Here is a 21,549-nt window from a genome sequence, read left to right as displayed (position 1 = left end):
CCGAGCAAGATACGCCATCTACGCTTGTTCCATCTGCCCATATTCCTTTCCTATCCATGTACCTGTCCAAATGTCTTTTAAATATTGTTATAGTACCTGCCTCAACTACCTTTTCTGGCAGTTCATTCCATATATCCACCAACGTCTGTGTGAAAATGTTGCCCCTCAGATCCCTATGAAATCTTTCCTGTCTCACCTTAAACCTTTGTCCTCTGGTCCTTGATTCCCCTACTCTGGGTAAAAGACTCCATGCATGCACCCTATCCATGTTTTATTTAACTTTGCTTAACTTTGTTTACAACCAATATTGCAGCATCTGAGTGTTCCCATGTGTTTTATTATAGACTTTGGAAGAGAAGAGCCTTTTTTGAGTGCATTGATTCAGTGAGCGAAGTCCTTCATATTCGCGCCCTGACCTTGCAAGTATTTCACCAGACTCAAGAAATTGCTAATCTGATTCATTCTACATTTGCTTTTGTAAGCAGACTTTATGCATTGCAGAAAACTTGGTTCTTTCATCAACAAAGGTAAACAAGCTGTTTTTCTGAATCTCAGCTGCCACTGCAATCTCCTCAGGCGCATTATTTAGTTTAGTTTATTGTCATGTGTACAGTGAAAAGCTTTTTAATTAACTCCTTCCAACTGGGTTGGGGATTTGCTGGATATAGAAATAAGGTCTATATGAGAGCAGAACAGTGGGGCAGCTGATAGAGCTGCTATTTCACAGCACCAGAGACCCAGGTCCGGTCCTGACCTCAGATGCTGCCTGTGTGTGAAATTTGCATGTTCTCTCTGTGACCGCGTGGGTTTTCTCCAGGTGCTCCGGTTTTCTCCTGCATCCCAAAGTCGTGCAGGGTTGTATAGTTTAATTAGCCTCTGTAACTTGCTCCCAGTGTGTAGGGAGTGGATGAGAAAGTTGGGATAACATGGAACTAATGTGAACGGGTGATCAATGTTTGGCGTGGACTCGGTGGGCCAAGGGCCTGTTTCCATCTCTACACTAACAAAAACTAGACTCCATAATGCCAGGAAGTTCAGCACTAACCAGGATAAAGCCATCCACTAGATTGGCATCAAATGCACCTTCCTAAACATTTACTGCTTGCAATTGTGTGCCTTCAGCAACATTCACTGCAGCATCTGTCCAAGGATTCTTGAGTAATTAAGGAGGTTACGGGCAGACCTGATAGAAGTAGATAAAATAATGAGAGGCAATGATCAGGACCTTTTCCCACGATGGAATTATCAAATACTTAGCTTTAAGGGAAGTCCAGAACAAGGGGTCACAGTTTAAGGATAAGGGGGAAATCTTTTAGGACCGAGATGAGAAAAACATTTTTAAAACAGAGAGTGGTGAATCTCTGGAATTCTCTGCCACAGAAGGTAGTTGAGGCCTGTACATTGGCAATATTTAAGAGGGAGTTAGATGTGGCCCTTGTGGCTAAAGGGATCAGGGGGTATGGAGAGAAGGCAGGTACGGGATACTGAGTTGGATGATCAGCCATGATCATATTGAATGGCGGTGCAGGCTCCAAGGGCCGAATGGCCTACTCCTGCACCTATTTTCTATGTAAGGTGAGAGTGGCAAAGTTTATAGGTTTACAGGACAGGTTGGGGGGTTCCTGGAACATGCTGCCAAGGGTAGTAGTGGAAGCAGATAAGATAAGAGGCACTAAAGAGGCCTTTTGATAAGCACATGGGTATGCAGGAAATGGAGGGATATGAATCACGTGCAGGCCAATAAGGGTTGGTCTTGGCATCATGTTTGGCACATACATTGTGTGCTAAGGGGAATGTTCATGTGCTATTTGCTATTTTCTATGTTCTATCCCTAAATGTGGGCAGCACCTAAATTCATGGTATCTCCAGCATCTACAAGCTAAAAAGGGCAGAAGGCATCTGGGAACACTTGGAGGTTTAATCCAATTCATATCGAGGTATAGAGCGACATAGAGTCATACAACATGAAAACATGCCCTTTGGCCCAAGTTACCCACCCTGACAGCCCCATCCACACTAGTCCCACCTCTTTGCATTTGGCCCCTGAACCTATCCTATCCATGTACCTGTCCAAACATTTTCTAAATATCGTGATAGTACCTGCCTCCGGCAGCAAATTTCATATACCATGTCCACAACCCATGTCTCAAGTTTCACTGAGATTTCGATAATGAGTGGCTCTAATCAAAAGAAAAGCCAAATCAATACTACAGATCAGATCAAAGTGGAGACTTTCAAACTGGAGTAATATTTTTTCTTCTTATACATAAATGAATATCAATTTGAGTATGAGACATTTTTAACAAATAATTGCTCACATTATCAATAATGGGGGAGTGCTTGCTTCATCTACAGTACATGTCAAATGCGATCAATATCAGTCAATACTCCTTAAGTATATGCTCCTTCCAATCATGAACTCCCTTCCATAAACACAGAAGCAGGATTGAGGTACTGAAACACCTTAAGCACATATAGAACATAGAACATGACAGCACAGGAATAGGCCATTTAGCCCACAATGTCTCTGCCAAATATGTTGCCAAGTAAAACTAACCTCCTTTGACTGCACCTGACACATATCCTTCCATGTGTAGACACAAAATGCTGGAGTAACTCAGCAGGACAGGCAGCATCTCTGGAAATAAGGAATGGGTGACTACCCGAAACGAGATGCTGCCTGTCCCACTGAGTTACGCCAGCATTTTCTGTCTATCTTCGATTTAAACCAGCATCTGCAGTTCATCCTGCACATTCCTTCCATGTGTAATTTAGTTTAGTTTAGTTTATCGTCATGTGTACCGAGGTGAAAAGCTTTTGTTGCGTGCTATCCAGTCAGCGGAAAGGCAACACATAATCTCAATTGAGTCATCAACAGAGTACAGATACACGATAAAGTGAATAATGTTTAGTGCAAGATAAAGCCAGTAAAGTCAGATCAAAAATAGTCTGAGAGCTGCCAATGAGGTAGATAGTAGTTCAGGACTGCTGTCCAGTTGTTGGTAGGATGGTTGATGGGAAGGAACTGCAGATGATGGTTTGTACCAAAGATAGACACAAAATGCTGGAGTAACTCAGTGGGTCAGGCAGCATCTCTGGAGAAAAATAGATGCATTTCATGTGTAGATCACCCCCCCCCCCCCCCCCCCACCACCAGTCTTCTTACCAGTTCCACTGTTCACATCCTTGTATCACTCTTGTTATCACACCTTCCCCAGCCAACAATGAGCCAATATGGGCTCCAACCTTCCTAAGGTCATCTGTTGCTGGCCCTGAATTGCTCTGGCCTTTTCTCGCCTCGAGTTTATCCCCCCCCCCCACCCCAACCTCTACTTTTTCAGTGAAGAAGGGACCCGACCCAAAACATCACCTATTCATTTTCTCTAGAGATGCTCCATGACCCGTTGAGTTGCTGCAGCATTTTATGTCTATCTTCCTTGACAGCGCGTTCTGCGTATCCACCACTCGCTGAGTAAGAACTTGCCCCGAACATCCCCTTTAAACTTTGCCCCTATCACTTTAAAGCTCTGTCCTCTGGACTTTGACATTTCCACCCTGGGAAAAAGGTTCTGTCTACACTATCTATACTGGATATAATTTTATATACTTCCATCAGATCTCCCCTCAGCCTCTGGCATTCCAAAGGAAACAATCCAAGTGTGATTTAGTAACAACCCAGTCTGCATTCTGTGTGCTACAAGACATGCAATGAATAGGCACTAGCACCTGCATTTTATAAAATAGACCGTTAGCTTGCAAGATATTTTTACATTGCAAAGGGAATGTTTGGTGCCAGAGGCCAGTCGGGCCCGTGGTGGGTGTCAGAGGTCGGTGGATGACATGCTGCCAAGACCAAAGAGGACCCGGCGTGGCGGGGGGCACTGAAAACAAAGAGGGACACGGCGTATGGTGGGGGGTGGGGGTGGGGGGAGGGGGGGGCACCAAGGGAACAAAGAGCCTTCTCAATCTCTTGCTATGGCTCAGGCCCTCAAGACCTGACAACTTCCTCGTAATTCTTTAAGGCACCATTTTCATCTTAACAGCATCTTACCTATAACAGGGTGACCAAAACTAAGCACAGCACTCTAAATGTACACTCACCAATGTCTTATAAAACTGTAACATGACCTTCCAACGTACATGACCTGCCAACTTCTATACAGCACCTCATATTCCGTCTGGGGTCCTTGCGCCCTTATGGCATCAACATTGAATTCCCCCAATTTGGCTAGCCTGTGCTGTCCCCTCCCCTTCCTTCACCCTCTAGCTGTCTCCTCCCACCCTCCCATCCGCCCGCCCTCGGGCTCCTCCTCCTCCCTTTTTCCTTCTTTCTTTCCCCACCCCCCATCAGTCTGAAGAAGGGTTTCGGCCCGAAACGTCGCCTATTTCCTTCGCTCCATAGATGCTGCTGCACCCGCTGAGTTCCTCCAGCAATTTTGTGTAACTTCTATACTCAGTTGGCTGCTCCGGCTTCTTCCCACTTTCCAAAGACATGCAGGTTTGTAGATAAGAGACCAGTCTCCCGCGTGTTTTAGTTTAGTTTAGTTTACAGATGCAGCGCAGAACCAGGCCCTTCGGCCCACCGAGTCCGCACCGACCAGAGATCCCCGTACACTAGCACTATCCTACACACTAGGGACAATTTACCCTCTTTACCAAAGACAATGAACACACAAACTGGCACATCTTTTGAGTGTCAGAGGAAACCGGAGCACCCATAGAAAACCCACGCGGTCACAGGGAGAACAAAACCACACAGACAGCACTCGTAGTCAGGATCTAACCCGAGTCTTTGGCCCTGTACGGCAGCAACTCTATCTCTGCGCCACTGTGCCGCCCAGATTTTTCTACATTGTCTGTCTTTTTGTCGTTTTTGTACCAAGGATGTAAACTGTAGCAGGCATAATTGTCTTCAGACACCTCTCTCCCCAGTCCCCCCCCCCACACCTTCCCCTCTCCATATGTCATTTTAGATATTCCGGACAGTTCCCCTCTGGGGAAAAGGTCTAGAATCCTATTTCATGCATCAGCACCTCCATTTCTCTATCAGCAAGCCCAGCAGATCTTCCATTTGACTGGTCCATTAGCAAAGAATAAAACCAATTTTCTTCCAAAGCCCCTTCTAACACTACCTCTAATACAGCACCGTAAAAGGCAACTGCAGCAGCATGCCAATATCCCGATCAGGTATATGCAAACTCCAGCATGGATTACACTGGGCAGACCTGAGTGGGTCATTAACAAGAAACTTTGAATTATAGATAAGATTAGACATGAACAAGCCAGGAGAATTTACACCACTCCATTCCTGACAACTGTACCTCCACATGGGGATTATTAGAAAGGAATTGATAGTGTGAATGTGCAGGGTAAGAGAATCAAAAACCAGAGAACATAGGTTTAAAGTGAGAGGAGAATGATTTAATAGGAATGAGCAACTTTTTTCACTGAGTGTGGCAGGTGCATGGAATGAACTTCGAGAGGAGGTAGTTGAGGCAGATACTATAACAACATTTAAAAGACACTTAGACAGGTACTTGTATGAGAAAGGTTTGGGGCGGCATAGTGGCACAGTGGTTGGGTTGCATCCTTACAGCGTCAATGACCCGTGTTCGATCCTGACTTTATGTGCTGTCTATATGGAGTTTGTATGTTCCCCCTGTCACAGCGTGGCTTTTACTCTGAGGGCTACGGTTTCACCCCATACTCCAAAGATGTACCCATTTGTAGGTTAATTTCATAGAAACATGGAAAATAGGTGCAGGAGTAGGCCATTCAGCCCTTTGAGCCAGCATCGGCATTCAATGTGATCATGGCTGATCATCCAAAATTAGTACCCCGTTCCTGCTTTCTCCCCATATCATAGAAACATAGACATAGAAAATAGGTGCAGAAGTAGGCCATTCGGCCCTTCGAGCCTGCACCTCGATATTCGATATGATCATGGCTGATCATCCAACTCAGTATCCTGTACTTGCCTTCTCTCCATACCCCCTGATTCCTTTAGCCACAAGGGCCACATCTAACTCCCTCTTAAATATAGCCAATGAACTGGCCTCAACTACCTTCTGTGGCCGAGAATTCCAGAGATTCACCACTCTCTGTGTAAAAAATGATTTTCTCATCTCGGTCCTAAAAGACTTCCCTCTTATCCTTAAACTGTGACCCCTAGTTCTGGACTTCCCCAACATCGGGAATAATCTTCCTGCATCTAGCCTGTCCAACCCCTTAAGAATTTTGTACGTTTCTATAAGATCCCCCCCTCAATCTTCTGAATTCTAGCGTGTACAAGCCGAGTCTATGCAGTCTTTCTTCATATGAAAGTCCTGCCATCCCAGGAATCAGTCTGGTGAACCTTCTCTGTACTCCCTCTATGGCAAGAATGCCCTTTGATTCCGTTAGCCCTAAGAGCTGTATCAAACTCTATCTTGAAAACATCCAGAGAGTTGCCATCCACTGCTCCTGCAGCAGAGAATTCCATAGATACACAACTCTTCAAAATTGGTTTCGGTAAAATTGCAAATTCTCCCTGTTGTCTCAGATAATGTTAGTGTACGGGGTGACCATGCACCTGGTCAATGCAGAATGAGTGGGCCGAAGGGCCTGTTTTCCGCAGTGTATCTCTAACATATCTAATTCATCAGGTCAGGCAACATCTCTGGAGGACATGGGAAGGTGACTTTTCGGATCGTGAACCATCTTCAGGAGTTGCTCGACCCGACATGTCACCTCGCCGTATAAGCCAGAAGAGGGGTCCCAAACTGACATGTCACCTATCCATGTCCTCCAAAGATGTTGCCCGACCCGCTGAGTTACTCCAGTACATTGTGTTCTATGCAAGATTCCAGCATCTATGCTCCCATGTGATCCCATTTGCTTCTGCACTGAATCAAGTGCCTGACACTTTCTAGGCTTTCCTTGATTCCATAACATAGATTTGCATGATGTCAAGCTTTATGGAACAATCATGCAGGTACTTGACAAACTTAAATAAGTTCTTCCCAGCTATTATCAGGCAACTAAACCATCCTAACAACAACTAGAGAGCAGTCCTGAGGCTACTATCTATCTCATTGAAGACCCTCGTACTATATTTAATTGGACTTTACTGTACTTTATCTTGCACCAAATGCCATTGCCTTTATCATGTAACTGCACTTTCAATGACTCGATTGTAATCATGTATAGTCTTTCCACTGACTGGTTAGCACGCAACAAAAGACTTTTCACTGTACCTTGGTACACATGGCAAAATTAAACTAAACTAATCTAAAGCAAGACCATTTCCAATTGAGATGGTTTAGGAATGCGACATTTAAGATGATTAAGTAACGAACCAAAGAAAACATGAGGTTCAATTGGAGATACAAAGAACTGCAGATGCTGGAATCCTAGGCAAAGCACAAAGCACATTAACACATTAGACAGCATCTGTGGAGGGAATGGATACGCCATGCTTCGGGTCGTGATTCGGAGACCTGCTGAGTTCCTGTAGCACTTTGTGTTTTGCTCGTAAGATTCAACTTGAATGCCCTTACAAATAGCTGGGTCAGACTTATTGTGCCAAATGAACACTTACTGTGCTGAGATTCTAACAATTGGTCCTCTGTGACCAGAATCAGTTGTGTTTTCCATCTCTAAACTTCACCACTTTAGCTCAGTTTAGTTTAGAGTTACAATGTGGAAACAGACCCTTCGACCCACCTAATCTTTTGACTATAGAGATACAGAAAGTGCGTGCCAACAGGCCCTTTGGCCCACCGAGCCCGCGACGACCAGCGGCCACCCCATACACTAGCACTATCTTGTACACTACATACAATTTACAATTTACAGAAGCCAATTAACTTACAAATCTGCACGTCTTTGGAATGTGGGAGGAAACCGGAGCAGCCGGAAAAACCCATGAGGTCACAGGGAAAATGTACAACCTCTGCACAGACAGCACCCGTAGTCAGGTTTGGAACCCGGGTCTCTGGCACTGTGAAGCAGCAACTCTACCACTGTGCCGCTTGGGGTGGGAGTTTGCAACCTTCACGTGGTCTGCCCTGTTTCAACGAATGCAGTTAACCTGGCGTGCACAATCAAATAAGATCAAATAGAACAAGTTGTCCTACAACTTTAGGCTGTGCACACCATACGCAAGAAGAAGAAGACTGTGCCGCCTCACTTAAATATCTTATTAACGGCTTTGTCAAATTATGATGACTACCCATCTCGCAGAGCAAAAAAGGGACTGCTGCTGGAAGGAATTAGCCTGTCCGGCAGCACAAGTGGAGTGAAATGAACAGTCGACGTGTGAACAGTCAAATGAAACGGAGACGAGGAAACACTTTTTCTCACGCTGAGTGGTGAGTCTGTGGAATTCTCTGCCTCAGAGGGCGGTGGAGGCAGGTTCTCTGGATGATTTCAAGAGAGAGCTAGATAGGGCTCTTAAAAATTGCAGAGTCAGGAGATATGGGGAGAAGGCAGGAACGGGGTACTGATTGGAGATGATCAGCCATGATCACATTGAATGGCGGTGCTGGCTCAAAGGGTCGAATGGCCTACTCCTGCACCTATTATCTATCGTCTATTGTCTATTGACATTTCAGGTTGAAACACTCCATGTTTCTCTTTAACCATGCTACTTGGAAAGGTTTCACTGTTCAGTCAACTACTACTAACTGTCCTGCAGCCCCTTAACCCCAGTTAGTTTAAAATTTCATGAGTAATCATGAAATTAGGGATCTTAGGCTCTAGTCTATAACTGGATAGGATACTGTAGGTGTAGAGAGATATGGGCCAAAAGCAGGCAGGTGGGACTAGTGTAGATGGGGCATGTTTGTCAGCATGGGCAAGTTGCGCTGAAGGGTCTGCTTTCACACTGCATGACTCTATGACTCAAGGGACCTGAATGATTTTATTGTCAGAGATTGGTAAATCTGTGGAATTCATTGCCACAGATGGCTGTGGAGGCCGTCATTGGATATTTTTACGGTGGAGATTGACAGATTCTTGACTAGTAATGGTGTCATGGGTTGTAGGGAGAAGCCAAGAGAATTGGGTTGAGAGGGAAAGATAGATCAGACTAGGCGGAGTAGTCTTGATGGGCAGAATGGCCTAATTCTTCTCCTAGAACTTATGAACTTTTGAAGTTATACAGGAATCACCAACTGTAAGTCTATAAACTCACTGAGAGTGGCAACACAAGTGGATAGTGTGGTAAAGAAGGCATATGGTATACTTGGTTTCATAGGTCAGGACATTGAATCTCAGAGTGAGGAAATCATGATGTACTTTATTTGGTTATCCCATGTTTGAGTGTATTGCATGCAATTCTGGTCACCCCATGACAGGAAGGATATGGAAGCTTTGGAAAGGGTGCAGAGGAGATTTAGCAGAATGATGCCTGGATTAAGAAGGGGTGTTAGCTACAGGGAGAGGTTGGACAGACAAGGATTATTTTTTCTAAAATGCCGGAGGTTGCGGGAGACCTGACAGATGTATATAAAATTATGAGGGGCATAGATAGAGTAGACATTCAGAACCTTTAACCCAGAGTGGAAAAATCAAATACTAGAGGGCATTGCTTTAAGGTGAGATGGCCGATGTTAAAAGGAGAAGTGCGGGACAGGTTTTATACACAACGGTAGTGAGTGCCTGGAATGAGCTGCCAGGGGTGGTGGTTGTGGCATGGTGGCGTACATGATGGTGGCATTTAAGAGAACTTTGGATAGGCACATGGATATGCAGGGAATGGAAGGGGATGAATTATCTGCAGGCAAGTAAGAGTTGATCTTTGCATCATGTTCAGCACAGACATTGTGGGCCAAAGGGCCTGTTCTTGTGCTGTACAAAACAATGCTCTATATAATCTCATTATCAAACACGATAGTCTCTCTATCTCTCTCAGGGTCTGCAATTAGCAAGAACTGTACATTTGAGCAAAATTCATTGTTTCCAAACCCAGGGTACGGTATCAAATATTTACTGATCTACATATGTCGGTGGCCGATTAGGAAAGGGGGAGATGCAATGAGACCTGGGTGTCATGGTACACCAGTCATTGAAAGTAGGCATGCAGGTGCAGCAGGCAGTGAAGAAAGCAAATGGTATGTTAGCATTCATAGCAAAAGGATTTGAGTATAGGAGCAGGGAGGTTCTACTGCAGTTGTACAGGGTCTTCGTGAGACCACACCTGGAGTATTGCATACAGTTTTGGTCTCCTAATCTGAGGAAAGACATTCTTGCCATAGAGGGAGTACAGAGAAGGTTCACCAGACCGATTCCTGGGATGTCAGGACTTTCATATGAAGAAAGACTGCATAGACTCGGCTTGTACTCTCTAGAATTTAGAAGATTGAGGGGGGATCTTATAGAAACTTACAAAATTCTTAAGGGGTTGGACAGGCTAGATGCAGGAAGATTGTCCCCGATGTTGGGGAAGTCCAGAACAAGGGGTCACAGTTTAAGGATAAGGGGGAAATCTTTTAGGACCAAGATGAGGAAAACATTTTTCACACAGAGAGTGGTGAATCTCTGGAATTCTCTGCCACAGAAGGTGGTTGAGGCCAGTTCTTTGGCTATATTTAAGAGGGAGTTAGATGTGGCCCTTGTGGCTAAAGGGATCAGGGGGTATGGAGAGAAGGCAGGTACAGGATACTGAGTTGGATGATCAGCCATGATCATATTGAATGGCGGTGCAGGCTCGAAGGTCCGAATGGCCTACTTCTGCACCTATTTTCTATGTTTCTATGTTTCTATGTCAGAACCTGTATTTTTCTTCATAGCTAAAAATTTACACACATGACGACCATTCAACAGGAACATTATCAAAAGAATAGATTATTTTCCTTGATAGACACAAAGTGCTGGAGCAACATGAGGGTCAAGGGGCATCTCTGGAGAAAACATATGGGCGACCTTTTGGGTTAGGACCCTCAGACTTTGTAGATACAGCGTAGAAGCATGCCCTTAGGCCCATCAAGTCCGTACCGACCAACGATCACTCCATGCACTAGCACTATCCTACACACTAGAGACAATTTACAATTTTACTGAAGCCAATTTATCTCCAAAGCTGTCTGGCTTTGGAATGTGTGGGAGGAAACCAGAGCACCCGGAGAAAACCCACGCAGTCACAGTCACAGGGAGAACGTACAAACTCTGTACAGACAATTCCCATAGTCAGGATCGAACCCAGGATCCTAGTGTTGTAAGACTCTTCAAACTCTCTGAGCATCATTCCGATAAACCCCCCCTCTGCACCCTTTCCAAAGCTTCCACACCCTTCCTACAAAGGATAGAAAGGACATTTATTATCACATACACCAATTGGTGTAGTGAAATTTGACCTGCAATGGGGCGACGAGAAATGCATGCAATACTCATAGAGTCTGAAGAAGGGTACCGACCAGAAAAGTCACCCATCCTTTTTCTCTAGTGATACTGCCTGACCCGCTGAGTTACTCCAGCACTTTGTGTCAATCTTTGGTATTACAGTTCTTTGTTTCTACATTCTGATTTTTTCCCCTTTGTTGTGGCTAACAAAAATATCATATCAGCCAATCGGAACTGTCTTGTGTGTTCCAACCGGCCGCTGCTGTTTCTCCCCATTTGACCCAGAATCATACCACTTGCCCATGGCATTATGTTACAGTTATTAATCCTCAACCACACAACAGAAATAGACAGAGCCATCCTTGAATAATGTATAAATATCAAATATAACATTATTAAACCCACCGTTATAACCCACAGCAACAGTGATCATTGCCCTTAGAAACTCCATTTCCGAAAACCTGAAAATGTAATAAAACTGCACAGCATAAAAAAAGCCAATTGAACTGCTTTTGGCACGGTGGGATTGTACTGTATAATGAAAAAAAATCGTTAACAGACCACTGTGCAATTGCAACAGAGTATTGCCTTATGCTGTGCATCGCGGGTCCCTAAATTACAATGCTACTTGGTTCTGATGCTAATGTTTCTCTGTGCGTAGCGGTGGGCTACAAAGAATGTCGTGCTAGAATGATTGTTTCCCAACTTCAAGTACACTTTTCATAAGGTTAATAGAAATGATAATTCGTGTTGAAAATGAAAGTAGAGTGAATGAACAGAAAATGAAAATAGAGTGCAGGAGACAGACATACATAGGGGACAACAAATGTTCACTCATTGAGGGGAGAGGGCAATGGAAATCACGTTTTTAAAGCCCCATATGCACAGCAGAATAGCGTCGCTGGTTGACCAGAGAGACCCGGGTTTACTTTACACTTTAGAGACACAGCGCGGAAACAGGCCCCTCGGCCCACCGAGTCCGCATCTAGCAGCGACTCCCCGGACGCTACGCCAAACACTGGGGACCTATTTTTTACAACTTACCAATGCCAATTAACCTGCAAACCTGTACGTCTTTGGTGTGAGTGAACCGGAGCATCCGGGAGAAAACCCACGCGGCCACAGAGAGAATGTACTGACTCCATACAGACATCACCCATATTCGGGGTCGAACCCGTGTCCCTGGCGCTGTGAGGCAGCAACTGCACCATTGCGGCACTTGATCCTGCCCTCGAGTGCTGTCTGTGTGGAGTTTGCAAGTTCTCCCTGTGACCGCGTGGGTGCTCCGGTTTCCTCCAATATCCCAAAGACGGGCGGGTTTGCAGGTGAATTGGCCCTCTGTAAATTGTCCTTAGTGTATGGAGCGGCTGAGAAAGTGGGAATACATAGAATTAGACTCGGTGGACCGAAGGGTCTGTTTCCGTGCTGAATCTCTAAACTAAAGTTTAAACGCGTATCACCCTCTGCGCTGGCGTATCATTTCATTGTGAGTTACACCTAAACATACAGACACTCACCGGCGAAGATACAAGCTCCAGTATGGACGTTTCCAAAACAGTGATGCCCAAATACTATGTCAGACTGTGTGTAAGTAAGAACTGCATATGCTGGTTGAAATCGAAGGTACACACAAAAGTAACTCAGCGGGTGAGGCAGCATCTCTGGCGAGAAGGAATGGGCGAAGTTTCGGGTCGAGACCCTTCTTAAGACTGATGTCAGGGAAGGGGGCGAGACAAGATATAATGTAGGCGGAGACAGTAAGACTGGTGGGAGAACTGGGAAGGGGAAAGGGATGGAGAGAGAAAGCAGGGGCTATCTGAAGTTAGAGAAGTCGGTGTTCATACCGCTGGGGTGTAAACTACCCCAGCGAAAGATAATGAGCTGTTCCTCCAATTTGCGCTGGGCCTCACTCTGACAATGGAGGAGGTCCAGGACAGAAAGGTAAGATTGGGAAGGGGAGGGGGAGTTGAAGTGCCGAGCCATCGGAGATCAGGTAGGTTAATTCGGACTGAGCAGAGGTGTTCAGTGAAACGAACCCCCGATGGTGAGAAGTTGACACCTGGAACAGTGGATACAGTAGATGAGGTTGGAGGAGGTGCAAGTTCCTCACCTGGAAATACAATTTGGGTCCTTGGATGGAGTCGATGGGGGAGGTAAAGGGACAGGTGTTGCATCTCCTGCGGTTGCAGGGGAAAGTACCTGGGGAGGGGGTGGTTTTAGGTGGGAAGGGACGAGTTGACCAGGGAGTTTAGGAGGGAACGGAAGGGGTGGACATGGGAAGATGTGGCCAGTAGTGAGATCCCTTTGGAGGTGGTGAAAATATTGGAGGATTATATGTTGTATGCGACGGCTGATGGGGTGGAAGGTGAGGACAAGAGGAACTCTGTCCTTGTTACGAATGGGGGGGGGGGAGGGGGAGTAAGAGCGGAGCTGCGGGATATCGAGGAGACCCTGGTGAGAGCCTTGTCTATAATGGAAGAGGGGAACCCCCGTTTCCTAAAGAATGAGGACATCTCCGATGCCCTGGTATGGAACACCTCATCCTGGGTGCAAATGCGGGGTAGAGGAGGAATTGGGAGTAGGGGGATAGAGTCTTTACAGGAAGTGGGTGGGAATAAGTGCAGTCAAGATACTTGTCAATAGGTTTGCAGTAGATGTGACAATAGTCTGTTTTCTGTGATAGAGACGGTGAGAACTAGAAATGGTAGGGAGATGTCGGACACGCTATGTCAGACCGCCGTGTATGTCAACAAATTGCGAATTAACAATTTTTTTATTAAAAAATAGTCCGGTTTGCAATTAAGAGCCAAGAAAAGCCTGACATGCTTGATTTAACAGAAAGGATAACCGTGCAGTTTCAGACTTTTAATAACGAGAATAGTTGAAGGGCAGAATGTTTTAATCAATAGAAAAGGGAAAAAAAGGCTTCTTCGCCGAAAAGGGCAGCTTTTGATTTACACACCGCCGCTGGCTCGCAGGGAGAGTGAAGAAACAGTATTTGACGTGAATCAAACGCGCGGTCATATTGGTTCGACTTACCCTTTACCGGGCTGTGTACATCTCTGGCAGTAATGCCCTTTCTCCAAACTTGCTACATATGGATGATTTATAACTTGGCCCCAGGCAAACTGTTGTAAACTCCGTCCTTTCCCCCCCCCCCCCCCATTCTGTACATTAACCTTCTCCGATATCTTAATATTTTTAAATCTCATGTTAGTTTAGTTTTGAGACACAGCACGGAAACAGGCCCTTCGGTCCATCGCGTCTGTGCCGACCAGCGATCACCCCGCACTCTCCTACACACTAGAGACGATTTTACATTTTTTACCGAAGCCAAATAAACCTACAGAACATGTACGTCTTTAGAGTGTAGGGGGAAACAGGAGCACACGGAGAAAACTCAAGCTGTCACGGGGATAACGTACAGACTACGTACAAACAGCAACCGTAGACAGGATCGAACCCAGGTCTCTGGTGCTGTAAGGCAGCAACTCTACAGCTGCGCCACCATGCACGCCCAGCGTTTGTAAACCAACGTTTTTTTTTCGCCCGCAATATGCCCCTGTCCCACTAATAATGCCTCTGTCCCACTTAGGAAACCTGAACGGAAACCTCTGGAGACTTTGCGCCCCACCCAAGGTTTCCGTGCGGTTCCCGGAGGTTGCAGGTGGTTGCCGAGGGTTGCAGGTAGTGGAAGCAGGTAGGTATGAATGTTCATCTAAAAATATACAATGCGTTTAGGGTACCTCAACGGGCCAAGTAGCATCTCTGGAGACGTTTCGAGTGGAGACCCTTCTTCAGACTGAAACCATCTATCCAATATCTAAAGGAGGATCACCACCCGAAACGTCACCTATCTTTTTTTTCCAGCGATGCTCCCCGGCCATTGATTATTATTTTGTAAACCAGCACCTGCACGTCCTCTTGCCCACACGCCTATCTGGAATGCAGTCATGCAATTAGTAGTTTACCCTTGAATTGTGTGGAGCTGGCAATTGAGGGAAACTGGATCAACTCTTTGATATCTAGTATTGAAATCACAATTGCAATCGTCCAAATACTTAAAAGAAACGAAGCCTTAAAATAATTGTCAATCCACGTAACCCCAGGGGCAGTAATGGTGGTATTTCAACGCTGGTGTGATCAAAATAGTTTATATTCTCTCTATTAAGCCCGACTTAATCAATTGCGATCATTTTATTGCAAAGCAGCTTTACCAATCCGTTAAAACATGGGGGGGGGTTTCTTGCCGGGAGTGATCACAGCAGTTCAAAGGGTTTCTGTACAGGGCTGCTCCCTTTAATGCAGTTAATTAAATAGCACTGTTTATCAGATTTGCTTTCGGCTTCTATGCCCGTGTCCCTGCCTTTCTAATTTACTGAAGGTAGTCTAGACGCAGATTTGATTCGTGGTAGAAGCAATTTTCGGCAGGCCAAGAGAGATAGAAGTACTTTGAATTCACAGTTGGGTTAAGAGTCTGTGAGCATTAAATCCTGAGCTACACTGGGGAAATCACGCGAGAAAGGGTCTCTTCATTAATTCCCATTCAAGGAATGAACAACCCGCCGTGGAGACCTGAAACCTATGAAAAAGATAAATCACAGGTTATGGATCATTCCAGACGTGACATTATCCCGTTTATGGCGCCCGATCTTCCAATAATAGCACAATTCGAGCAATGTTCTTTCCCTTTTTTTTTTCTCCCGCCACCAAATCTGAGGGTGAACTCTCGCCAGTCCAAGCTGACTCTTGTCTAGTGGGCCAGTGACGCAGCGCTGCTGCCTCACGACGCCCGAAATCCGGGTTCGTTCCTGACTACGGGTGCTGGCTGTTCCGAGTTTGCACATTCTCCCTGTGACCGCGTGGGTTTCGTCCGGATGCTCCGATTTCCTCCCACATTCCAAAGACATGTAGGTTAATTGGCTTCTGTAAATTGTTCCTTGTGAGTCGGATAGTACTAGTGTAAGAGTGAACGTTGGTTGGCGCGGGCCAAAGGGCCTGTTTCCACGCTGTCTCTCTAAAAACTAAAACCTATCTGACCAGCCATAATTCTTATCCTAAACACCTAACTTAGTTCTCAGGACTAATGCGCTACAATGCTGAGATCTATATACTCCATCTCCCCCTTTGCTCTACCTATTGTACTTCAGTTTGGCTTGAATGTATTTATGTATGTGGATATCAACCAAAACAAAGCTTTTCACTGTACCTCTGTATTCACCTGACAATAAGAAATCTAAACCCAAATAGTTGATGGTCATTTTATAATCTGCCAAATCCAAAGCCTGAACCTATCCACTTTAGTATATGAAACTGAAAGTTTAATTATCGCCAGCGGGTGAATGCTCCGGTTCGTTGTCATAGTGTCGTACAGCGTGGAAACCGGCCCTTCGGCGCAACTTGGCCACGCCGACCAACATGCCCCATCTACACTGGTCCCACCTACCAAATGTCTCCAAACATATCCTATCCATTCCTCTAAACCTATCCTATCCATGTACCCTTCTAAATGTTTCTTAAACGTGGCAATAGCACCCGACTCAACTACCTCCTCCGGCAACTCGTTCCATGCACCCACCACCTTTTGAGTAAAAAACCTACCCCTCTGGTTCCTATTACATCTTTCCACCTCACCTTAAACATTTGTCTCCTACTCTGGGCAAAACACTGTGCATCCAACCCATCTATTTCTCTCGTGATTTTGCACACTTCTATAAGGTCAACCCCTCGTCCCCTGCGCTCCTGCAGTTCAATGGACAAATATCTGATCATGCTTTGTCTCAACTCACCTCGCTGGATCCGTTGCTTCCAATATTAGTCCCGTCTGACCCCTCTTTTCTGGCAGTACTCACGTGGGGGCTGACGGGTTTGGCTTTGGTCCCCCCGGTCGTGGATGAATTGTAAGGTTTGAGGAACATTAAGTCGCTCTTGGCCGATTCGGGACTCAGGCACACTTTGTAGCAGTAGGTCTGGGAGAGCGTGCCACCGCTGCCGCCCGCTACATCCACTGAACTCGGCGGGGCTTTCACACTGGGAGGCATCTGGAAGTTTGTGTGTGAATTATTCAACACGTCCCTGGAGTGTTTCCTGCGGAAACGGCAGCAGCGGCGGGAGCCCCGGAGGCAACAGGTACTGAGAGGGCATCGGTCGCCAAGGGTGCCGTGCCTATCCTTGTGACACTTGATGGAGATCAGGGCGATGATAGCCAAGAGGAACACGAAGGAGACGGAGCCGAGCGAGACGATTAAGTAAAGGTTGAACTCGGAGAAGAATTCGATGGTTTGGGGCCCCTCTGTTAAGTCTGCGATGACCTCGGGAATACTATCGACTATTGAAACGCTGATGGTGAGCGAGGTGGAGAGCGGTGGCTTCCCATTGTCTGTGACATGGACAACCAACTTCTGGCTGGGGGCATCATAGTCTTCAAGGCGGCGCGTCGTCCTGATCTCTCCCGTGAAGGGTGCCATGCTGAACAGTCCCGGGTCGGTCGCCTGGGCCAGCTGGTAACTCAGCCGGGAGTTCTGACCCGAGTCATCGTCCACCGCTGTTACTTTGGCCACGAGGTGACCGGCATCGGCGGAGCGTGGCACCCACTCGACCGAGCCGTTGGGAGGAAGCGGGGACACGATCGCGGGAGCGTTGTCGTTCTGGTCCAAGATGATCACGGTTACTGTTACGTTGTTGTGAAGGGATGGGAAGCCCGCGTCTTGCGCTTGGATTTGAACTCGGAAATTCTTGAGTTGCTCATAGTCAAAAGAGCGCAGCGCATAGAGGTTGCCCGTGTTTAAGTTGATGGAGACGTAGGATGATATAGGAGTGCCTTTGATTTTACCGTCCAAGATGCAGTAAGACACATAGGCGTTCTGCTCGGAATCGGGATCCCAGGCTGACACCGAACAGATAGACGCACCGGGCGCGTTATTCTCCATTAGATACACCGTGTAGGACGGGTGTGCGAAGCGGGGCGCGTTGTCATTGACATCCGACACCTTAACGAGAATGGTTTTGACGGTGGAGAGGGAAGGGGTGCCGGAGTCAGTGACAGTAATGCTCACATTGTACTCAAAAACCCGCTCGCGATCCAAGTGATCGTCCGTAACCAGAGTGTAATAGTTCTTGAAAGACGACTGGAGTTTGAAAGGGAGATGAGACGGGATGCGGCAGTAGGTCTTCCCGTTGTCGCCCGAGTCGCGGTCGGTCACACTGATCAGAGCGATCACCGTCCCCAGCATCGCGTCCTCCCTGACTGGACTGGACACAGAGGTCAAGATCAGCTCGGGCGCGTTGTCATTGACATCGATAATTTCCACCACCACCGTGCAATGCACGGCCGCCGTGTAAAGACCCTTATCTTTCGCCTGGACATAAATCTCGTAAACACTCGCCTCTTCATAATCCACCACACCCTTGACTCGAATTTCGCCCGTTTGGGGGTCGACCCGAAAGAGCTGGCGCAAGCGGGCTGGGGCATGATTACTAAAGGAGTAGGTTACCTCTCCGTAGGACCCTTGGTCCAAGTCGGTGGCGTTCAGTTTGATCACCAAGGTGTTTCTCAGCGCGTTTTCCACCAGACAGACGGTATACACAGCCTGGTCGAAGACAGGAGCGTTGTCGTTGACATCCAGGACGGTGACAATGACCAGAGCGGTGCCCGACCTCTCCGGCACCCCGCCGTCCACGGCCGTCAACACCATCTGGTGCACCGCCTGGTTCTCCCGGTCTAGTGACCTGTCCAGCACCAACACGGGGAACTTATTGCGCCCCTTGCGAGTCTGCACCTCCAGCTGGAAGTACTGGTTGGGACTGAGCCTGTAGGTCTGCAGCGAGTTGGTGCCAACGTCCGGGTCGTGAGCGTTCTCAAGCGGGAAACGCGAACCCAGAGCCACCGACTCGGCGATCTCCAAGCGGAATTCCCTCCAGGGGAAACTGGGGGAATTGTCGTTCACATCCAATATCTCCACCTCCACCCGGTGTAACTCCAGCGGGTTTTCCACCACGATCTCCAGATGCAGGAAACAGCTGGAAGTCAAATCGCACAGCAACTCTCTGTCCATTTTTTCGTTCACGAACAAAATCCCGTTCTCCAGATTGACCTCCAAGTACTGAGTGTTGGCCGCAGGGACGATACGAAACCGCCGCGCCGACAGCTGCCTGACATCAAGTCCCAAATCATCGGCGATATTCCCAACAAACGCCCCGTGCTTCAACTCTTCGGGAATAGAGTAGCGGATCTGACCGCTGATAAACTCCCAGAGGCAAGTCCAGATGACAAAGGTTATCAGACGCCACTTGGGGCAGGTGTCTGAGTGAGAACTAGCCATCGCTCCGCGCATTCCTTGTGCTGTGTCGCAGAGCCGGCAAGTTGTAGTTACATTCAGCACTGGGGAGCGGAAGGCAAAGCCAAGCCGAGCATTGTTTTTTCAGCGAGGGTTAACGAGCGATATGCGTAAAGACGCACATCGGTCGGTCCTTCGCTTCAAGTCAGACAGCCGGCGGGCACGCTCTCACAATGCAGCCTCTGACAAGCAGGCGTCTATGCCTTCCACTCCGCGCCTACCCTTCGCTTCATCCACACTCCGCTCTTTCTGAATTTTCACTGTATCTGCTGGAAAGGCGGGAGTGCAGTTTTTGATGTAACAAATTCTCAGCTCCAATTCACCGTCTCATTGGAGGGGACTAGCCAGGCTGGATTAACCCTTTACTCCCTGCAATGGTAGATGATATCAGTCATTTACGAGTCAAATAAACTATACAGTGCATTCAGAAAGTATTCAGACCCCTTCAGACTTTTTCCACATTTTGGTACTTTACAGCCTTATTTTAAAATCGACTAAATTCATTTTTTTAAATCATCAATCTGCACACAATACCCCAGAATGAAGAAGTGAAAACAGGTGTTTAGAAATCTTTGCAAAGTAATTAAAAATAAATAACTGAAATATTATAGCGAGACACGTGGTGTCAAACAAGTGATCTTTATTAGATTAACACAGAACCACAACAAGGGGCAAGGGTGTTACCAGCAGTATCTACCCCCCCCCCCCCCCCCCCCGGGGAGACCCGTGCCCCGCTCTTCCCGCCAAACCAAGTCACATGACCTAACCCCCAGAGCCGAGGGTTCGCACCACAGTGGCAAACCACCAGGGGTCCTCAATATCAAGAGACATTTATTGTCACATGTACCAATTGGTACAGTGAAATTTGGGGGTCACCATACAGCCATACAAATAATAAAGAACACAACACATGATAGACTTTAACACAAACATCTCCACACAGCGGAATCAAAGTTTCCCACTATGAGTATAGGAGCAGGGAGGTTCTACTGCAGTTGTACAGGGTCTTGGTGAGACCACACCTGGAGTATTGCATACAGTTTTGGTCTCCTAATCTAAGGAAGGACATTCTTGCCATACAACGAAGGTTCACCAGACTGATTCCTGGGATGTCAGGACTTTCATATGAAGAAAGACTGGATAGACTCGGCTTGTACTCGCTAGCATTTAGAAGATTGAGGTGGAATCTTATAGAAACTTACAAAATTCTTAAGGGGTTGAACAGGCTAGATGCAGGAAGATTGTTCCCGATGTTGGGGAAGTCCAGAACAAGGGGTCACAGTTTAAGGATAAAGGGGAAATCTTTTAGGACTGAGATGAGAAAAACATTTTTTACACACAGAGTGGTGAATCTCTGGAATTCTCTGCCACAGAATGTAGTTGAGGCCAGTCCATTGGTTATAGTTAAGAGGGAGTTATATGTTGCCCTTGTGGCTAAAGGGATCAGTGGGTATGGAGAGAAAGCAGCTACAGGATACTGAGTTGGATGATCAGCCATGATCATATTGAATGGCGGTGCAGGCTCGAAGGGCTGAATGGCCTACTCCTGCACCTATTTTCTATGTTTCTATGTCTATGTTTCTATGAAGTAAGGCACCAAATTTCAGTCATCCTCCCCCTTGTTGTTCACCCTTGGTCGGGGCCTCCCGTGCCATCCGCAGTCGCCACTACGGGTGGCCCGATGCTCAGGCTTGTATCCAACTCAGGATGATGGAACCACGACGTAGAAAGGGAAGAACATCCTCAGCGGCTTGGATGCTCTCCATCCAACCTGACAGAGCTTGAGAGGATCTGCAGAAAAGAATGGGAGAATTTACCGAAATACAGGTGTGCCAAGCTGATAGCATCATACCCAAGAAGAAGAGGCTGTAATTGCTGCCAAAGGTGCCTC

The 21,549-nt window shown here is 46.8% G+C and overlaps 1 protein-coding gene across 1 annotated transcript; it reads right to left on the bottom strand.

Annotated features, from left to right (window-relative positions):
* Positions 1–207: 207 nt before the first annotated feature.
* LOC116978564 (protocadherin-10-like) lies at positions 208–19,822 on the bottom strand. Its single transcript, XM_033029796.1, has 2 exons — positions 17,003–19,822; positions 208–260 (listed from the first exon to the last, which is right to left on the bottom strand). Exon 1 carries the CDS (start codon positions 19,653–19,655, stop codon positions 17,103–17,105), a length of 2,553 nt encoding a protein of 850 aa, XP_032885687.1. The 5' UTR covers positions 19,656–19,822; the 3' UTR covers positions 208–260; positions 17,003–17,102.
* Between the last annotated feature and the right edge of the window lie 1,727 nt (positions 19,823–21,549).

The sequence above is a fragment of the Amblyraja radiata genome, chromosome 11 (genome assembly GCF_010909765.2).
Source record: "Amblyraja radiata isolate CabotCenter1 chromosome 11, sAmbRad1.1.pri, whole genome shotgun sequence".
NCBI classification, from domain to species: Eukaryota; Metazoa; Chordata; class Chondrichthyes; order Rajiformes; family Rajidae; genus Amblyraja; species Amblyraja radiata.
The sequence above is the reverse complement of the archived record's forward strand: the minus strand, read 5'-3'. Positions and strand labels throughout refer to the sequence as shown.